Raw genomic sequence first — 16764 nt, 5'->3', positions numbered from 1 at the left:
TTAGGAAGCAAAGGGTGGAGTTCTTTAACAAAAGGACAGTTACCCTTACCTGCCCTGTGGCTAAGTTCTTGGATTTGCTTTCCGGTAGGGCTGAGGCAGCAGTGTTGCAGATTATTTTAAGATTTTACTGAATCTTTCTATATTTTGTGTTTATGTAACTGTTAGTTATAAGAGCATTTTGATTTTAAGGAGTTAACCTCCATGTTAGAATTATGTTAGCACTTACTAACCAATGACGTATGAATTGCTTTGCTGCTTGTTACCCAAGACTGTTACTGGAAGTCCCTGTGCTATAGACCATAATACCCTTAGTCCTTATTCTCCAGAGGATAAGCAGAGCACCCAGGTTCTGTTGTGTATAGGATGAGTTATTGGACAGCTTGGCAAGGCCGATATCCAGCCGTCCAACTTGGCAACAAAACTAACTTAAGGTGTCCTGAAGTGAACTACCTTCATTATAATACTAAAAATCACGCCCACAGGTCAAGATGACCCTTGCCCAGGTGAAGACCCTTCCCCTGAACAAGTGTAGTAACAGAAAAGGATTACGCAGCAAATATTACAATTATATGCAAATTGCTAACCTATCATTGTAACTGGGACTTTACGACCTTGTAATTGTTGTATATAAATGTAACGGTAACATCTGCACAGGTGTGCTTGATCTGTGGAGATGCCCCCGAGCACCCAGCGCTGCAATAAAGGCGCGCCCGCTTCTTAATGCTGCAGTGGTGTGACGAGGTGTGATTCCCGGTTTCGGTGACAGCGGCAGGAAACTGCAGCTACAGCCAACGCTGTCGGTCTCGCTGCCGTGCAGGACAGCCGGTACCAGCGCCCGCCACGCGTGCGCTGCTTCCGCCCCTCGCCGGCTCCGCGGCCCCCCCCGCACGCCTACGCGGCCAGGCGGGGCCAGGCAGCCGCAGTGGGGCCCTGCCGGGCCCAGCGCCCGCCCCGCCCCGCGCCGCCGGGCGACGCTCCTTCCGGTGCGGGCGGCGGCCATGGTGGGTACGGGTGTCCGTGGTGGGGAGGCACGCGCCGCCGCCTTCGGGGCGCCGCGCAGAGGCTCCCGGTCGCGCCGCGCCGCTCCGCGGGTCGGGGGGCGGCGCGGGCTGGCGGCGGCGGCCATCCCTACGCCGGCTGCGGAGCGGCCCCGGGAGCGCTCCCGCCGCCCGCACCTGGTGATGGTGGCGCGGCAGCCGCGTCCGCGGGGCCTGTGTCCCGCCGGGACCTCCGCCTGCCCCCCGGCCTCTTTCGGGCCAGCCGGGGGGGGTGTCGTGGCGTTGTTGGGGGTCTCGGGCCGCGGGCGGGGCGTGGCGGGACCGGGCCGCGCCGGCGGGAGGCGCGCACCCAGCCCCCGAGCGGCCCTGCTGCGGGTGCCGGCACCCCTCGGGCTGACCGTGCCGCTCGCGTTGTGTCCGTGCTTTTTCAGGGGACGTCGCAAAAGGATGTTATAATAAAACCTGACGCCCCGAACACGTTACTTTCGGAGAAGCACGCGGACTATATCGCTTCGTATGGAACGAAGAAAGATGATTACGTAGGTATCGATCTGTTTCGGTACAGCTATGCTTTTGTTAACGGTCATGGCAACCGCCACCTCCATGCTCGGAGCCAAGGGCCTGGTGTGCGCGCACACGCTAATTGTTTCTCGCCCTGCAGTCGGTTTCCCGAGGTCCGTGATGAGTTTCGGCGTGTATTAGCTGAGTATAAGCTTCAAGATTATCAGTTCAGCTCTAGAATTACTCTAAGACCTGAGAAATGAACTGCTTGTGCTTTCTTCATCCCCTAGGACGCAGGGGAGCGTGGCTGCATCCGCGCAGCCGCGGGGCACGGGGTGTAGCCTGCGAGAACTGGGTGCTGGTTCCACCGGGTGGAAAGCAGCAGTAACTGCTCGTCAGAAGGAGTTGCGGTTGCTTTTGCAGTCCACGAAAGGACTCTGAGCGCTATTGCTTGCGATTGCTCTCGTGCTTTAAAAGTTCTGCACGTAGAAAATAATGTTGATGGGTTCTGTAGGAGGCGTGATCTGTGTAAGAACTCGGTATGAAATTTCACTTCCCAGTGCAACTTTAGATTGTAGGAGTTTGGACGCTTGTAACGTTCATTAAATGTTAACTTGTTATTTTTGGGACTAGTTGGGGTGGTAATTTGAGCAGTAGTTTGGGTAAGGTGATAGCTGATGAGCCGAAGTGAATCGGTGCCTAACTGCTTGTACAGGTTTAATTTGATATTGAGCTTGATGCTTTGAACTAGGAAATAACGGGAGGAAGGGAACGTAGTACACGTAGCTGTATACCTGTGTGTGCCTGTACGTATGCATGTGTGTACAGAATATTTATGAGTGGCTGATACGAAGTAAGTTGTTAATGGGATGGAAGATGGTTGGTGCATTACAGTTTGTAAATGTTTTTTTCATTGCTCTTTGTTGATGATGTGCTTATCTGATTAAGAACTAAAATAATCCACTACTTAGGAATACTGTATGTCGGAATATTTGAGGATGAGTGGTGTGTACTGGGGGCTGACAGCAATGGATCTCATGGGGCAGCTGCACCGAATGAACAAAGAAGAAATTCTGTCATTCATCAGATCATGTCAACATGAATGTGGTGGAGTAAGTGCCAGCATAGGTCATGATCCTCATCTTCTGTATACCCTCAGTGCCATCCAGGTAAATGTAACAGGGTAATTTTAGAAAAAAACACTTAATTATTTTGATGATGGAAGCCTTATGAACGTGGGTGCTGTTGGATGCCAATGGCAAAAACTTCCAGTATGTTACTTTAAAAAAAAATGATCTAATGGGAAAAACTTCAGGATTTAGCTGTATAATTTCCTAAAAAACTGTCAGAATTAGGAACGTTGTGCTTTTAATGATCATTTAATGGTGACTGCATTCTTGGTAAGTTTTGTGACAGTCTTGAAATAGTTCTTAGTCACAGGTTTTACTGGAGTTTTTTGTAGATAATTTTGGATTTTATAAGTTCTTAGTGTACATTGAGGTGAAACATACATATGACCAGAATAAAGTTTTGGATTTTATTTTTTAATGTATATATTACTATATTATGATTCTTATATATTATAATGCACTAATAGATAGTTATGTAGTATTTATATAATTTATGTAACATGCATGATTGTGTAGTGTGTTTACACTTTAGTACTGTACAAAAGAAAAATTGTGGTACTCTGTTCTTGTTGTGTTCCTCAAATACGTTTTTTTAGTGTAAAACTTTAAAATTATACCAGTTTGTTGAGCATTTTATTTGGTAGTACGCTTCCCCTGAGAATAAGTGATTCTCAGTCTTATTTTTTCACTGTAATTATCTCCAATATAGATTTAATCTCTCACTCTCATGTGTCTCCTCCCCTCCCCCTCTCTTCCCCCCCCCCCCCCCTTCCCCCCTCCTGCAAACCATCATGGGAAAAAAATACCAAAAAGTCTCAAACACTTCTGAACAATTGCTTGATTGCTTGCATACTGTATCTCTAGTCCAGTCTTCTGGAAGAAATATTTAAAGGGTGCTACAAATAAATAAGATAGCTTCCAGTTTTAGGAAGAAAGTGTGTTGGATTTGAAACCCTTGGGTAGGACAGAAAAATGCTGTTTTCTTGAGTTGGTGATGAGTGTTGTTGTGTATTATCTGCTCTAAAGTTGACATTTATCACTACTTTAGCTTCCTGGTTCTCAGCGTACCAGTAATTCTGGAGCTAAAGTTTATTTATGTTGTGAAGCTTGAGCTTTTCCAGACTGTCCAATCAGTCCTTTCACAATCCAGTATAAGGAGAAAAGGCTATGATGTGAGGTTGCTTACTTTTACTTATTAGAGATGGTAGTTCTTAGATAATATCTCCTAGTAACATCAAGTGTTTTTCATGTTAACTGCTCTAGATTTATGCAAATTAAAAAGTGTTAGCAAGTGCTGATGTAAAGTTTTTGTGTTTAACCATAATGTTCTTAGTGAGAGTGCACGTTCTTAGTGAGAGTGCACGTTCTTAGTGAGAGTGCACGTTCTTAGTGAGAGTGCACGTTCTTAGTGAGAGTGCACGTTCTTAGTGAGAGTGCACGTTCTTAGTGAGAGTGCACGTTCTTAGTGAGAAAACACCATTTAGTTCTGTGTATGTGTCCAGAATATTTAAAGGGTCATGTCATATCTTCCTTTGATCACAGTTAATAGTAGTTTGTTCAGATTTGCTTTTTAAGGAGCACACTATGATTATATATTTTCTGTTGGAGTTGTACATTTTTTTTTTGCATCTCCATAAGACTTACATTTTATCTTAACAATTGAAAAGATTCCAGCTAACCCTAGGTGTGCAAAGTCATAGAAGTTGATATTTTTCAGAATTGGCACTATAATATTGATTGGTTTCAACTGGTCTTTCTGTTGTGCTGTTTATAGTAAATTCTTAATTACTGTCTTTACAGATTATGCAAGTTATGAGTAAACCCACAAAGCCAGCTGGGGCTCAGAAATGGTGTTGTTTTCACATGACATTGTGTCATAGAGATTTCACTGGTTCAAATCAATGCTAGCTCAGAAACCTTTGTGTTCGCTACTATGACCTGTATTTTTCTTCCAGAAATACATTGACTCTACAGTTTGTGTGTAATCATATTGTTCATACTTCTTAAATTACTGAAGTTTGGTTCTGTTAATTTTATTTTTAAATTGAATGTAAATAAAAGTCTTATAACTCAAAACCAATCATTGCTGATGGGCTTGGACTGTTAGTGGTGTTAGTAACTAGCTGCTTAACTTACACTTGCATATATCCAAGTAGCAGCAGTGCACAAACTGCAAATTTGTAAGTCTAGGATGTCATTATTCCATTACAAAATTAACTGTAATGCAAATCTGTGTTCTACATAATGCTAACATAAAAACAAATAAACCTCATTATGAGTTTGAAAAGAGAGATAGAAGTTGGAAAGAGCAAAGCATGAAAGTGGTCAGCTTGAATTGCCTGTGTTTTCATTTGAGAATTTCTTAAAGTTTTTAGATAGAGATAGATGAACTGCAGTGAATGAAATTTTATTTCAGTAAACCTTACCAAACAGTATTCACAGTCAATTAAAGTCTTTTATAAATCCAGGATTTTTTAAAAAGCAATTTTTAAAAAATTTTAAAATTTTTGCCTCTCTTTGATTGTTACTGTGTCTTTTTCCCACCCTCTCCAGATTCTTACCTTATATGATAGTCTCCATGTTGTTGATGTAAATAAAATTGTTGAATATATACAGAACTTGCAACAAGAAGATGGATCATTTGCTGGAGACAAATGGGGTAATTTTCAGATCTTTAAAATTTAGTGACTAGGTTGACATGTAAGTCCATGAACTGAAGTCTTCTTGGACGGTCTTTTTGCTTATGTATTGTATGTGAACACTTCTATTTTGAATTTTGAAAAAGGAGGTTTTGTGAAGGGCAGAGTTGTGTTTAATATTTATGAAAGGAATGAAAAACTTCAGTTCCTTTCTTGTATTACAAATAAATTGTCCAGATCTTAAAGACGATGACTTTTGACCATTTGTAACTTGACAGTACTTGGATATGCTAGATATGCTATTCCATAGGGAATGTTTTATGCTTGCCATTCAATGGCAGGCAGTTACGGTCTTTATCCATGTTGGCTGCGAAAGAATTTTTCACTATATGGGAATGAGAAAAGCTGGCTTTGTACTTACGAACTTCTGTTAACACTGATTTTGTTTCTGCACTTAAATTGTGAACAAAGATGGTATTTTTAAGCTGCAGCATAAATATTTAGTCAATATAAAATATCTGTCCCCATGGAATGCTTACATTTTAATAAAATCTGTTGCATATTGCTCATAGTTTTGGTAAAATTCAGCAATCAAGATTATGGCAGTATATGTATGCTACTTGTAAAGGTAGCTGTTAGGCTATGTGTTAAAATAGTTCATAGTTCGCTGGATCCTTCTTGTTAAAGTATTGAAACAAACATACTGAATGCACAATGGCTTACTGTTACCTCTTAGAGGCCATTACAGCACAACTGAAGGGGTCCAATAGCTGGTGTGATTCAGAACAGCATGTGGGTTTTTTTTTATGTTTCAGCTTGTGCATTTCTTAAGAAGAAGTGTCTTAGATCAGTTTGACCAAAAAAATGAATGTTTGTGTCTGGGTTCAATTTTAAATTTTTACTTCAAATATTAATTGCTCAGAGTTTGTGCTAGGAGAGCTACATTGGTATGGACTTGCTGAGCAATCTTTCTGATACAGGTGTAGCTTCCAGGTATAAGTATGCAAAAGAAAACTTGCAACTTTCGTCAGTCTTCTGAAACAAAAATAGCTTCTACTTCTGCCCAGATTTAAGGCAGGTCAAGTGCTGTATCTGAGTATTTTTGAGTCCACAGCTCTGGAATTATCTAGTAGAGCGCTACAGGTGAACTCTAAAATTTATAGTTATTTGTAAATTGCCACTAGTTGATTTGGTTATATATCTGACAGTACGCCAGTTTGAAATGAGTTGTTTGCTTTACGTGCAGTAAACTTAACAGGTCACTTGTTGTAGTGTACACTTTCTAAATTACTGATTAAATAATTCGTGGGCTGGAAGAGGAAAGAGTACAGGGGCAGTTTTTGGCTGATAGTTGTTCTGTGTAAAACCTAGTATTTTAATGTTTTGTTCCATATTTTCAGTGGTGATTTAATTAACAATAAAAAAAAATTAAAACTCTTTATTTTATTTCCTACCCCCACATTCTAGGAGAAATAGATACAAGGTTCTCCTTCTGTGCTGCAGCAACTCTTGCGCTTCTGGTAAGCCCTAAATCATTACCTTCACAAGTACAGAATCTTCTCTGTGCTACTCCTGAAGTTCCTGTAGTTGATGGGTTTGGTGGAATATAAAGTGCATTAGTTGCTTTTCTGACTTGCAGGGAAGACTGGATGCTATTGATGTGGGGAAAGCAGTAGAATTCGTTTTGTCCTGTATGAACTTTGATGGAGGATTTGGTTGTAGACCGGGTTCCGAATCACATGCAGGGCAGGTGAGTTTTTCTTTATATGGAAATGTTTTAAATGAGCAAGCATCACATACTGTCTATAAGTGTGTTTACAGCATCTATCAGTGACGTCAATTGATCCACCTTTATTGTTTCCCAAATGCCTGATGCTAGTATCTTAGTTAAAATAAATGGGCAAATAGGTAGATAAGTCTAGGATGAGTAGAGACTTGGGAAGGTACGGTCTAGGAAAACAAACCAAAAAAAAGACCATAAGGGAACAACTTTTAGGAGTATTTCAGTCTTCACATAGTGGTGTTGGAATAGTATGAGGATTTTTGGAGAATTTGGAATGAATGTTAATGAAGACGTTGGACAAGATCCATCACTGACTCTGCCACAGATCATAATGAAACATAAAGGTCAATTGTATAGTATTTTTACTGATAAATAGCTGATGTTTAGTGTAGTGTTTGCATGCTATCAGTAAAAACAGTATACGTATAGTTTGATATTTATCAGTGATGTACTCAGAAATGAGACGTGAACCTTCTTAATGCAAGGCTTGTTTAATTTTTTGAGGAAAGTCAATTTTAAGATGAGATGCCTAACTCGGGCGTGGGAATGTTTATCATGTTTTGTTGTAGGCACTGAAGAGTATTTTACTAGTAACAGTGAATTCTGAAAAATGCTCAGTAAAATCTAGTTGAGAAGAGAATGCAGTGTTATAACTGGAAAATTAAGGTATCTTTCAAGGAAGAAAATCTCAATGACATTTTCCAGCAGAAAACTTACATAAAAACTACCTTTGCTATTTTTATTTTTTTTCATAGAAGGGATCATTGCACTTAACCTGAATTTATGAATCAGTATCAACCTTTAATAAGATACTGTAATGTTGTTGCAAATCACCTGTTTATTTTGCATAATTATGGTGAGCAGCGTCATAGCCAGGATTTACCTACCTCAACACATGAAAGTATTAGAGGTGTTTTGTTGAGAAAAAGCAGTGGGGGTTTTGTTTGTTTGTTGGGTTTTTTAAAAAACACCCACCCACCCCATACCCTTTTTTTAAAATGGGAAAAATAATTTAAATCTGATAAAACACTCTTTAAGATAAGGTACACTTATCTACAGTACCATTGCCTGTATGGTCTACATGGCTGGACCATGTTATAGTTGTCAAGGCAGTCAGAGCTGAACTCACTGTGTTTGCAGCTGGCATTTCCTGGGAGGATTAGATACGTAGTGCATGTTCATAAGCTCCTTAAAATGCTGCAAAGGCCAACTCCTTTGTCTGCACAGTAGTTCAAAAGTTTTCTGGGAGTGTCACATTTATTTTGCACTATTCTTAGATAGCCACATCCTTGTTGATGTGTGCTTTTGTTGGCTTTTTTTTTTTACGGGGGCGGGGTGTGCGGGGTGTGGGATGTTGGCTTTATAGGGGTGTGTTTTATTAGGACAGGCAATTATGAGCAGCCTTCAGTTGATACTGTTGGTTCTTGCACTTTGTGCTTGGCTGCTTTCTTAGTGACTGCATGAAATGTGACCATTGCACTCTAAAAAATAAACAGAGGTTAATCAATGCACATACAGTACATGGCATGCTGGTAATAAGCCTGATGTGACTAGGTGCATGTGGGATTGCCAGGATAGTTAATGATCAGGGTTAAACTGTTTCTGCTAGAGAATTCATTTGGTCTTCAGTTGGCTCTCCACGAGCCTTAGACTGAGGGGCGCACACACATGAACAGAGCATGGGCTGGATGCAAAATTTTTGTGAAGGCCATATCCAGCCTGCAGAAATCAGTTTGAGCATCCCAGGCTTGACCAACGAACCCCAGTGTGTGTTTTTAAAATAAAACTGTATGGCTCTGCCTGATCTTTGAGGATCTTTTTCCAAACCTTGCACTAGTGTCTTATATTAGTAAAATCTTACTGGTTTATAATTACGATGCGTGACTGGTACTTTTGCACAAACCCAAGTGTAACAATAACATGCTTTTCTAATGGAGAAGTAAAACTCACTGAAACTAAAAGTCGAATTGTGTGCTTATTTTGTATTGTGTTTGCATGGCTATATTCCTGCTTTGAGGTCTTTCTGTATTTAGTCTGCCAAACTATACTTAGTTTTTAAATACACAAAATATTTATGTCTGTAATTTTAGATCTATTGTTGCACAGGATTTCTGGCTATAACCGACCAGTTGCATCAAATAAATGTTGACTTGCTGGGTTGGTGGCTTTGTGAACGCCAGTTACCTTCTGGAGGTCTCAACGGACGACCAGAGAAGGTAGTAGGTGGTTTCTTTTGTTTGTTCAAACTTCAATAGATACTTTTTCTGAAGCTGAAGTACTTCTGGAAAATTTAATGACTGCTGAGAAATTTTTAGTAAACTTTACAAAGTCAGGCCTTCATTTTGATTCTTCAGTTTGTGACTAACACTTGTTATGCAGTCCTTAGCTGTGCTTAGTTTGAGTCCTCCGTTCAAGAAAGTATATGTGCTGAATTATGTCTTGCTGACCACCTGAACCAGGTTCCTGTTAAATCAGGGCTTGAGTATTTTCTGACATTGGGAATGATCTCTTCTCTAGGATTTGTACAAAAATTACTGTTGTACTGGATGTAAATCCTGGGTGTTTAGTGTTTCGCATCACACTAGGAAATTGTGTAGCTATGATAATCTCCACTGGCAAATAGATAACCAACCAACCATTTTGTTTAGTTGGTTTTTGGTGCATAGTACTGTAGCTTTTTTTATGAAACTAGTTGAGGTGAAGTTCTTTGTACTTCTGAAAAAGGCACTGTGGTTTTTCAGCCTTTCTCGCAGAATGTGAAAGCTGTTTCAAAATCACATTCTTGTGGTTTTGTTTCTTGAAGGAAAGAGAGTTGAAAAAGAGACTTTTCCTTCCTGGAAAAAAAGGAAGTCCTCTGAAAAGGGACTGCATCCAGGAATTTTTTTCTCTTTAACCCCAAAGAAACTCTGCAACTCTGGTGTTTCTCTGCAACACTATTATGACAGCACACCTAGTAATCTGCAGAATCACCAATAAAATTTGCAGCGTCGTGTTTAAAACAAAATCAAATAATAATATTCTCTGCTTGGCAGTTACCTGATGTATGTTACTCGTGGTGGGTGCTAGCATCTTTGAAGATGATTGGCAGGTTACATTGGATTGACAGAGAGAAACTGCGCTGCTTTATTTTGGCTTGCCAGGATGAGGAGACTGGAGGATTTGCTGACAGACCAGGAGATATGGTAAGGAATCCTTTACTACATAAAATGTACTGAATTGAACATTTCAACTGAAAAAGTAAGTTTTATCATTTGAGTGTAACTTCACTTGTGATCCAGGTGTAAGTGTTCTGCAGAGCCTGCAGTTTACTCTGAAGCAAACAATAGGGTAGAGTTGTCTTTGAAGACTCACTTAGGAAGCACATGTTTTATATTGCACTTGCACTGTGGTATCTGCCACTGAAGTCAGTTGTTGCTCCTTAAAAATTCTGGTTTGGTTCCCATAACACATACCACACAAATTAATTTCTCACACTTGGAAGATCACTACTAAAATACTGTGTTTGATGGTGGTTTTTGGGGGATGTGCGAGATGTTCTGGGGTTTGTTTTGTTTTTAAAATGATATGCAGGCTAGAGTCCAGTGCAGGTTAAGTAGTCTTCAACTCTCTCGGTGGTTTTGCCTGATCTGAATGAGTCTTAAGTTTTATTAAGAATCCTTAGACACTAACTTCTGCCCTGTGCCAGCCCAGCCACTGAATAAATCCTCTCACTGGCATTTGTCTAGATGAGGGAGGAAGAAGCTTTTGTGATAACATTGTGAAGAGGCTGGTGGTATGGATTTTCTGCTTGATTGAGAGAGCGGTTATCGTTTAGCTGGTCTGTTCTCTGGTTTCAAGTGGAAGTAATTGAGATTGTCCAGGTAAAATTGCAAGTAAAGTTCCTATCTTTCAAGGGTGATGGGCAGGTAGAATTAAAAGTGTTATGAGACCTCAGTGCAATTCCTATAGAACGCTTTGCTGCTTATTTGTCAGCTGTCAAGGGGAAGTCTTAGCTGTTTTTGTTGCAGCTGATCATGTCTTCTTTTTTCTCCACAAATGCATTAAAAACTGCAGTAGCTTTCTATTTCCTTGCAAGCTGATACACTATTCCCACTTGGGGGAAGGGGGACGAATCTCTTGACTCTGGTCTGTCATTTGGAAAGTGTTTTGATGTTCTTGAAATGGGAAGGTTTTTGTATTTCTAAGAGCTCACAGAAAGACTTTTTTTCCCTTTTCAGAATTCTCCAAGAAAAGCCTAGCACTTAAAAGTCTTAATGCTTTTCTGGCTTTGATATTGACAAGCGTCTCTCAGTAAATCATAGTACTGTAAATGCACGCTGTGGAAATTGTCTTACCTGTCAACACATGTCAGCACGAATGGGAGTTTGTTCAGTTGTGGTGCCTTCTCCAGCCACGGAGATTTGCAGTTCTCTTGCTAGCAAGCAAAAGCTTCATTCCATACAAATGAAAAGCTGGTTGGCTTTTGGAAACAGACACAAACTTTCTTTCTTCTCCCAGGTGGATCCGTTTCACACCTTATTTGGAATTGCTGGACTATCTTTATTAGGAGAAGAACAGATTAAGGCCGTCAATCCTGTCTTTTGTATGCCAGAAGATGTCCTTCGAAGAATAAATATACAGCCTGAGCTTGTGAGCTAAGCCTTGTAGAGAAAAAAGGTTGATATGCCCAGTTACTTTGGTTTTATTGATTTAAGTAATCTCATCTCTGAAATTTAGCATATACTTTTGAGATGTGTTTACATTATGAAAGTAAAGCAGTAGCTTTACTGTGGGCTTTTTCACTTTGTAAACTATCAGAACAGGCTGGTTCTAATTATCTGAGTGTAACGTGTTCTTTAGTTGTATATAAGAGATGTAGAAAAATTCAAGTCAAAGCAATAGTGTGAATGCTTGGTTTTTTGTATTACTGTGATACCAACTATGCTAGCATATGTCTTTACACAAGCATGTTTGGTGGTGGGTCACACAAAGCACTTTAAAAGAATATGGGGGGAAAAAACCCAAACCAATGCCAAACAAAACCCTACTTAAGCCATGCACTTAATGCCATACACATGTGCATTTAATTCATCCTGTTGACATTTGCCATCAGTTTTCTATACTGTCAAACAAGCTTTTTCTTCTGATAGTAATTGGTACCGGTGAAAGCAAAAATTATGGTTCCATTAAGTATATAAATGTCTTCATTTTTTAATGAGTCCCTTAGGTTCCATTTTCAAGTATCAGCAAAATCTATCTCAAGTATGTTTAGTGAAACTTGCAAACATAAAGCATTCCAGAGAAGGTCTTAATAGGACAGACTTGTAACTGAGAGCTGATCCTAAATTCATTGCTGGGTTGAAATCCTGCTTTCATAGCTCCTAAGATGATAATTGCCAACTTGATTATGGTGTAATTGAGAATAAAACTAACCCTGGAAAATACTTGTTCTCTGAAGGATGAAGTCCTCTTTGTTTTCACAGAAGCCCTAAAATTGCCTCTTAATGTACATTCCACACACCCTGGCTGAGACTGAATGGTATTTCAGTTGAAATGTGCGGTAAAATGTAATTGTGAAGAGGAGGAAGTCTTTGATAATCTCTGTACTTAAGGAAGGTCTAAAGTTTTAAACACAGCTCTAAAGGCCACCTGGTTAGTTTTATCCAGCCTATTTGTGTTAGTAGAGTTAGCTGGAACGGCACAAAGTAACTTTTTGGTAGACCTTAATCTGTAGAAGATTTCAGAGAAAATGAATGCTCAAGTAATTCTAATGAATTTTTAAAGCCTTCTCTATGGGCTTTTAGATAAGGTAAAAAACCCTGCTAGAGCATAATTAGATTTAGCTGTCCAGTTGCCTGATGAATTCTTTGGTCAAAGTCTGGAATTAATTTCTTTTTCAGGCTTTGGAAGAAAGTTACAGTAGGTTTTGTGTTGAGTGTGAGGGAATGAGAGCACTGATCAGGTTTTATCTGACTGCAGTGTTTAACAGAAAATTTTAAAATTTTTCTTGTTCCAGGTAACCTGTGCAAGTGCCACTTCTTTTGATCTAAGGAAGCACTGTTCAGTACATAGGAATTTGCCATTTTTTCCATGTTGTGTAGACAAAATAGAATCCTCTTCAGAATTTCTAATCTAGTATAGGCTTGAGACACCCTGGGAATTAACGTGTGGGTGATGCTATATGACAGTGTAGAACATTTCACTGTAGGTTGAAAACCCGTTAATACTATCAGAGTTTTTCTCTGGGGAAGGTCTGGTTACTTCATTTCCTAAAATCAGCTGTGATTTGTAAAGATCTTAAAAGATGATAGGTTAAAAAAAGGGTGAGTATGTGCACAAACCAAAAACTTCCTAAGAATGGAAGAATATTCTTTACATCGTTTTTTTAACACATTTTATTTGTAGGAGAGTCATCACAATTGTTCTTACGCAAACAAAATAACATTTTTATTAGATGTACTGTGAAAAAAAAATCAGCTGCCCAGTGTGTTTATGTTCAGACTCCTGTCATTTTGGTGGTGTTACTGTCTACCTCTTCTTTTGTTAAAAGTACTGAAGATTCCTCCGCCCCACCCCCCCCCGCCCCCCATGTAGTTAGAAGCTTAGCAGTAATTAATTTACTGTTCTGAGTCTTGGGTTATAGGTCTTTTAATAAAGGCTTTCAGAAATTTGTACTTCAATAACTTTTTTTTTTCCCATGGAAATCTTTGTATGGAAAGTTCCTGACATTATCTTGGCACTTCATCTTAAGTGCTATAGCATAGCTGACATTCCCAACAATAAATTTGGCAAGACACCGTATGAGAATTTGTGGAAGGATAATGAGTAATTTGGATACATAAAATTGTGTGTCTGTAGATACGTTTACTAAATGAAAATCTGTGTGTGCATGGTGTGAATGGGCAGCTATTATGTTGCCTTCTGAGAAAACGGTCAAGTCCAGAGGCATGTGCTTTATTCCAAGGATGCTCCCTTTCAGCTTTGTTGAGACAGCTTGGTTAGGTGAACTCAGCCTTGCCGTTTGTGGCTGTTAGGAAAGAAGGGGTGGTGGAAGACGGATGTCCCTTTTGTTTCTGCTTTTCTTGCCACGAACTTGGATCTCTGTCAGAGAAGAGAAGGTCCAAGACCAGCTTCAGGAGTTGGAAGGCTTGTGGAAGGTCCGACGTGGGACTCGCCATTCAGGGTGGTGGCAGTAAGGGCCAAGCAGCTGCCAGACTGAGTCCTTTGTGCTGCGGTGGGGCGAGAGGTTCAGACATTGGGGTTCACATTTGACTGGGGCCACTCAGCTGGAGGGCCACAGGGGCGGCTGGGGGCCTGTAGCTGAGCAGTTCTCTGGAGCTGGGAGCCATCAGTTGTGGCCTGGCTTCAGCCTGAAGTGTATTTTAATGCAGGTGTGTTACATTCCTGAGGCAAAATTTGACTAGTCAAAATGATAATTGAAGCAGTTAACATGTTACGTTATATGCTGACATGCAAAGCAGTGTTCCGGCGTTCAAAAGTGCACATAGAAGGCCAGATATTTAAGACCATTCTAGATGTAAACAAGCGGTGTTTTTTACTGGGATCTCTTGCGCAGGGGGAAGGGTGTGCTGCCCCTGTGGAAAGTCTCTGAAAGTCAAAGAACGGGTGTAGGGCAAGCTGTGTAAGCGCGTTACCCTTTAGAAGAGCCTCCCCTGCTGCTGCCTGGGCCTCGCTGCCTGCCCAGCAGCTGCGCTGCCCGTGGCACCGGCTTCAGGCGCGGCGGCGTGGCCCTTTAGCCAGGAACCCGCGCCCCGCCCCGGCCCGCGCGCCCTCTCTGTGCGCGTGCAAGGCGTCTGCGCACGCGTTTGCGGTGGGCTCCGGCCGCCGCCATTTTGAGGGGCGGGTGGGTCGCCGCGGGGCTCGGTGCGGTGGCTGGTCTGGGCGAGGCGGCCATGTTAAAAGACAGCAGTAAGGCGAGCGCGGGCGGGTGGGCGACCTCCTCAGAGTCCCATACGGCCTCTGGCTCTTCCACGTCGGGGCTGGGCGGGCGAGCGGAGCCGACGACCCGCTACGCCCTGGGGCTGCTGCAGACGCCGGGAAGCACCGACGCCTTTTCCAGCGGCGCGGCGAGGCCGAGTGGCTCCAGTGGGGAAGGCCTCGCTCCCAGCCGGGCCACCAGCGGCGGCAGGGTGAAGCCGCCGGCTCCGGGAAGAGGAGGTGGGGTGCCGCGTTGCCGTCTCTGTCCGGGCCTTCATCCCTTTACTTGCCCTCTGCCCCCTAGTCTGGGACGGGCCTCGAAAGAGCCCGCACCGGCGGTACTGGGAAGGGGGGAGCAGCGTCCCTTTGTCTTGGCGACCTCTTTTTTGTTATTATTTTTTATTCCGTTCACCCCGACAGAGCCAGGGTGGTCGTTTCTTGCACTAATTTAAAGTTTTATTGTTTTCTTAGTGTAAGTTTTTTAGATAGCAGTATCTGAGTTCCCCGATGGGGTCAATAAGCTGGTTGGAATTGCGAGACGTTTGCTTTACTGGGGACCTGAACCACGTTCCGTTGTTAAGGGCTTTGGTTTCTGGGTTGGCTGGTTTTGGGGTTTGATGTGGTTCGGATTCTTTGGCCCGTTAGCCCGTCTCCCGACCCCCCCCCCCTCGCAGCCCGGCACGGCGAGCCTCCGCCTCGCCCCGTCCGGAGGCTGGAACCTGCCGGCAGAGGCAGTGTCTTGGCAGGCGGGAAAACGTAGCTCAGCTTGTGGGTTTTTTTCGGTGGAAAAGCTATAGAAAGAATTGGAAATAATTTTAACGCTTGCTGAAGTGCATTCTGAAGTACACACGTCTCTAGTATGCATAAAATGTGAAGAAGGTAATGCGGTTGTGATCGGTCGTGAATCCTAGGAGAAACCCAAGCAACAAACAAAACCTACAAAACCTAGAATGCGGATTTGAGCAGGGCACAACTTATGTGTTAAACGTTGGTTTTAAAAAATATCTGTAGGTGTTTGGTTCATCTGGTCTTTCAAAGTGTGGGTTTTTTCCCCATGTTAACAGCAGAGTCTCTTCTCCCAAACCTCTGAGAGAACTTACGCCAAAATCTAAGTGAATGCTATTTTTAAAATAATCTGTATGTATTGCAGTGCTGAATTGTGCACTCTTTTTAAAAAAATATTTAACGATCTGAACTAATAACGCTTTTTTTCAGCTGTCACAGTTTCATAAGATTTTCAAAAATCACACACACACCCCAAAAAATCAACCAACCTACCTCACCAAAACAATACTGTGAATATTTTTGTACCAACCATGAGAAAATGTCATGCAGTCAAGGGGTCATCTGAGAACAGTACTGAAGTATTTTATCTTGTAGATCTATTTTTAATGTAACAGAAGGGACAAAAACATTTGTGTTTGTGTGTCTCTTTAATACTTGGAATTTTGTAAGTTTTAAGTGGAAAAACTCCTTATATTTTAATCATTTTTTGATCTTGAAAAGCAGTTACCCAAGATAGATTAAGGATGTGATGTTGTTTTTAGTTATCTCAAGGGTACTGAAAATAAGTAAAATACTTCAAATAATTTATTGAAACTAAATAGTGATCTGATACGAGGAAAAAAAGATTCACAGGACTTAAAAATGTAGGTAAATCTTAAGATACTGTAGGTAACAAACATGTCCTAGATTATTTTATGATTTCTGAGAGTTGAACCCTGTAAATTCAAAGGGAGATCATTCTCAAGCAGAGGTGTTTTTGAGCATGGTTCTTTGCTTTCTTTTATTGTCCT

At 41.4% G+C, this 16764-nt stretch overlaps 2 protein-coding genes and 1 non-coding gene across 3 annotated transcripts in view; all 3 read left to right on the top strand.

The window, feature by feature from the left end:
• The first annotated feature begins 1119 nt into the window (after positions 1–1119).
• RABGGTB (Rab geranylgeranyltransferase subunit beta) lies at positions 1120–12474 on the top strand. The gene is made up of 9 exons (XM_056355547.1): positions 1120–1126; positions 1429–1537; positions 2471–2668; positions 5183–5288; positions 6736–6788; positions 6908–7018; positions 9142–9267; positions 10084–10233; positions 11549–12474. Coding segments are annotated over exons 1-9 (996 nt in total). The 5' UTR covers positions 1120–1124; the 3' UTR covers positions 11690–12474.
• Positions 1672–1754, top strand: LOC130157297 (small nucleolar RNA SNORD45). The gene has a single exon (XR_008824779.1). It is a non-coding gene; the product is annotated as a small nucleolar RNA SNORD45 (small nucleolar RNA).
• Positions 12475–12615: 141 nt separating the features above from the next.
• The window catches only part of MSH4 (mutS homolog 4), a 32669-nt gene continuing 28520 nt past the window's right edge, over positions 12616–16764 (top strand). The window contains exon 1 of the mRNA XM_056355548.1: positions 12616–15208. Within this exon, the coding sequence (XP_056211523.1) occupies positions 14944–15208 (265 nt within the window). The 5' untranslated portion in view covers positions 12616–14943. The remainder of the gene's footprint in view (positions 15209–16764) is intronic.

This window comes from Falco biarmicus, chromosome 11 (genome assembly GCF_023638135.1).
Source record: "Falco biarmicus isolate bFalBia1 chromosome 11, bFalBia1.pri, whole genome shotgun sequence".
In the NCBI taxonomy this organism is placed as follows: domain Eukaryota; kingdom Metazoa; phylum Chordata; class Aves; order Falconiformes; family Falconidae; genus Falco; species Falco biarmicus.
Note: the sequence above shows the minus strand (reverse complement) of the source record. Positions and strands in the feature narration are given on the sequence as shown.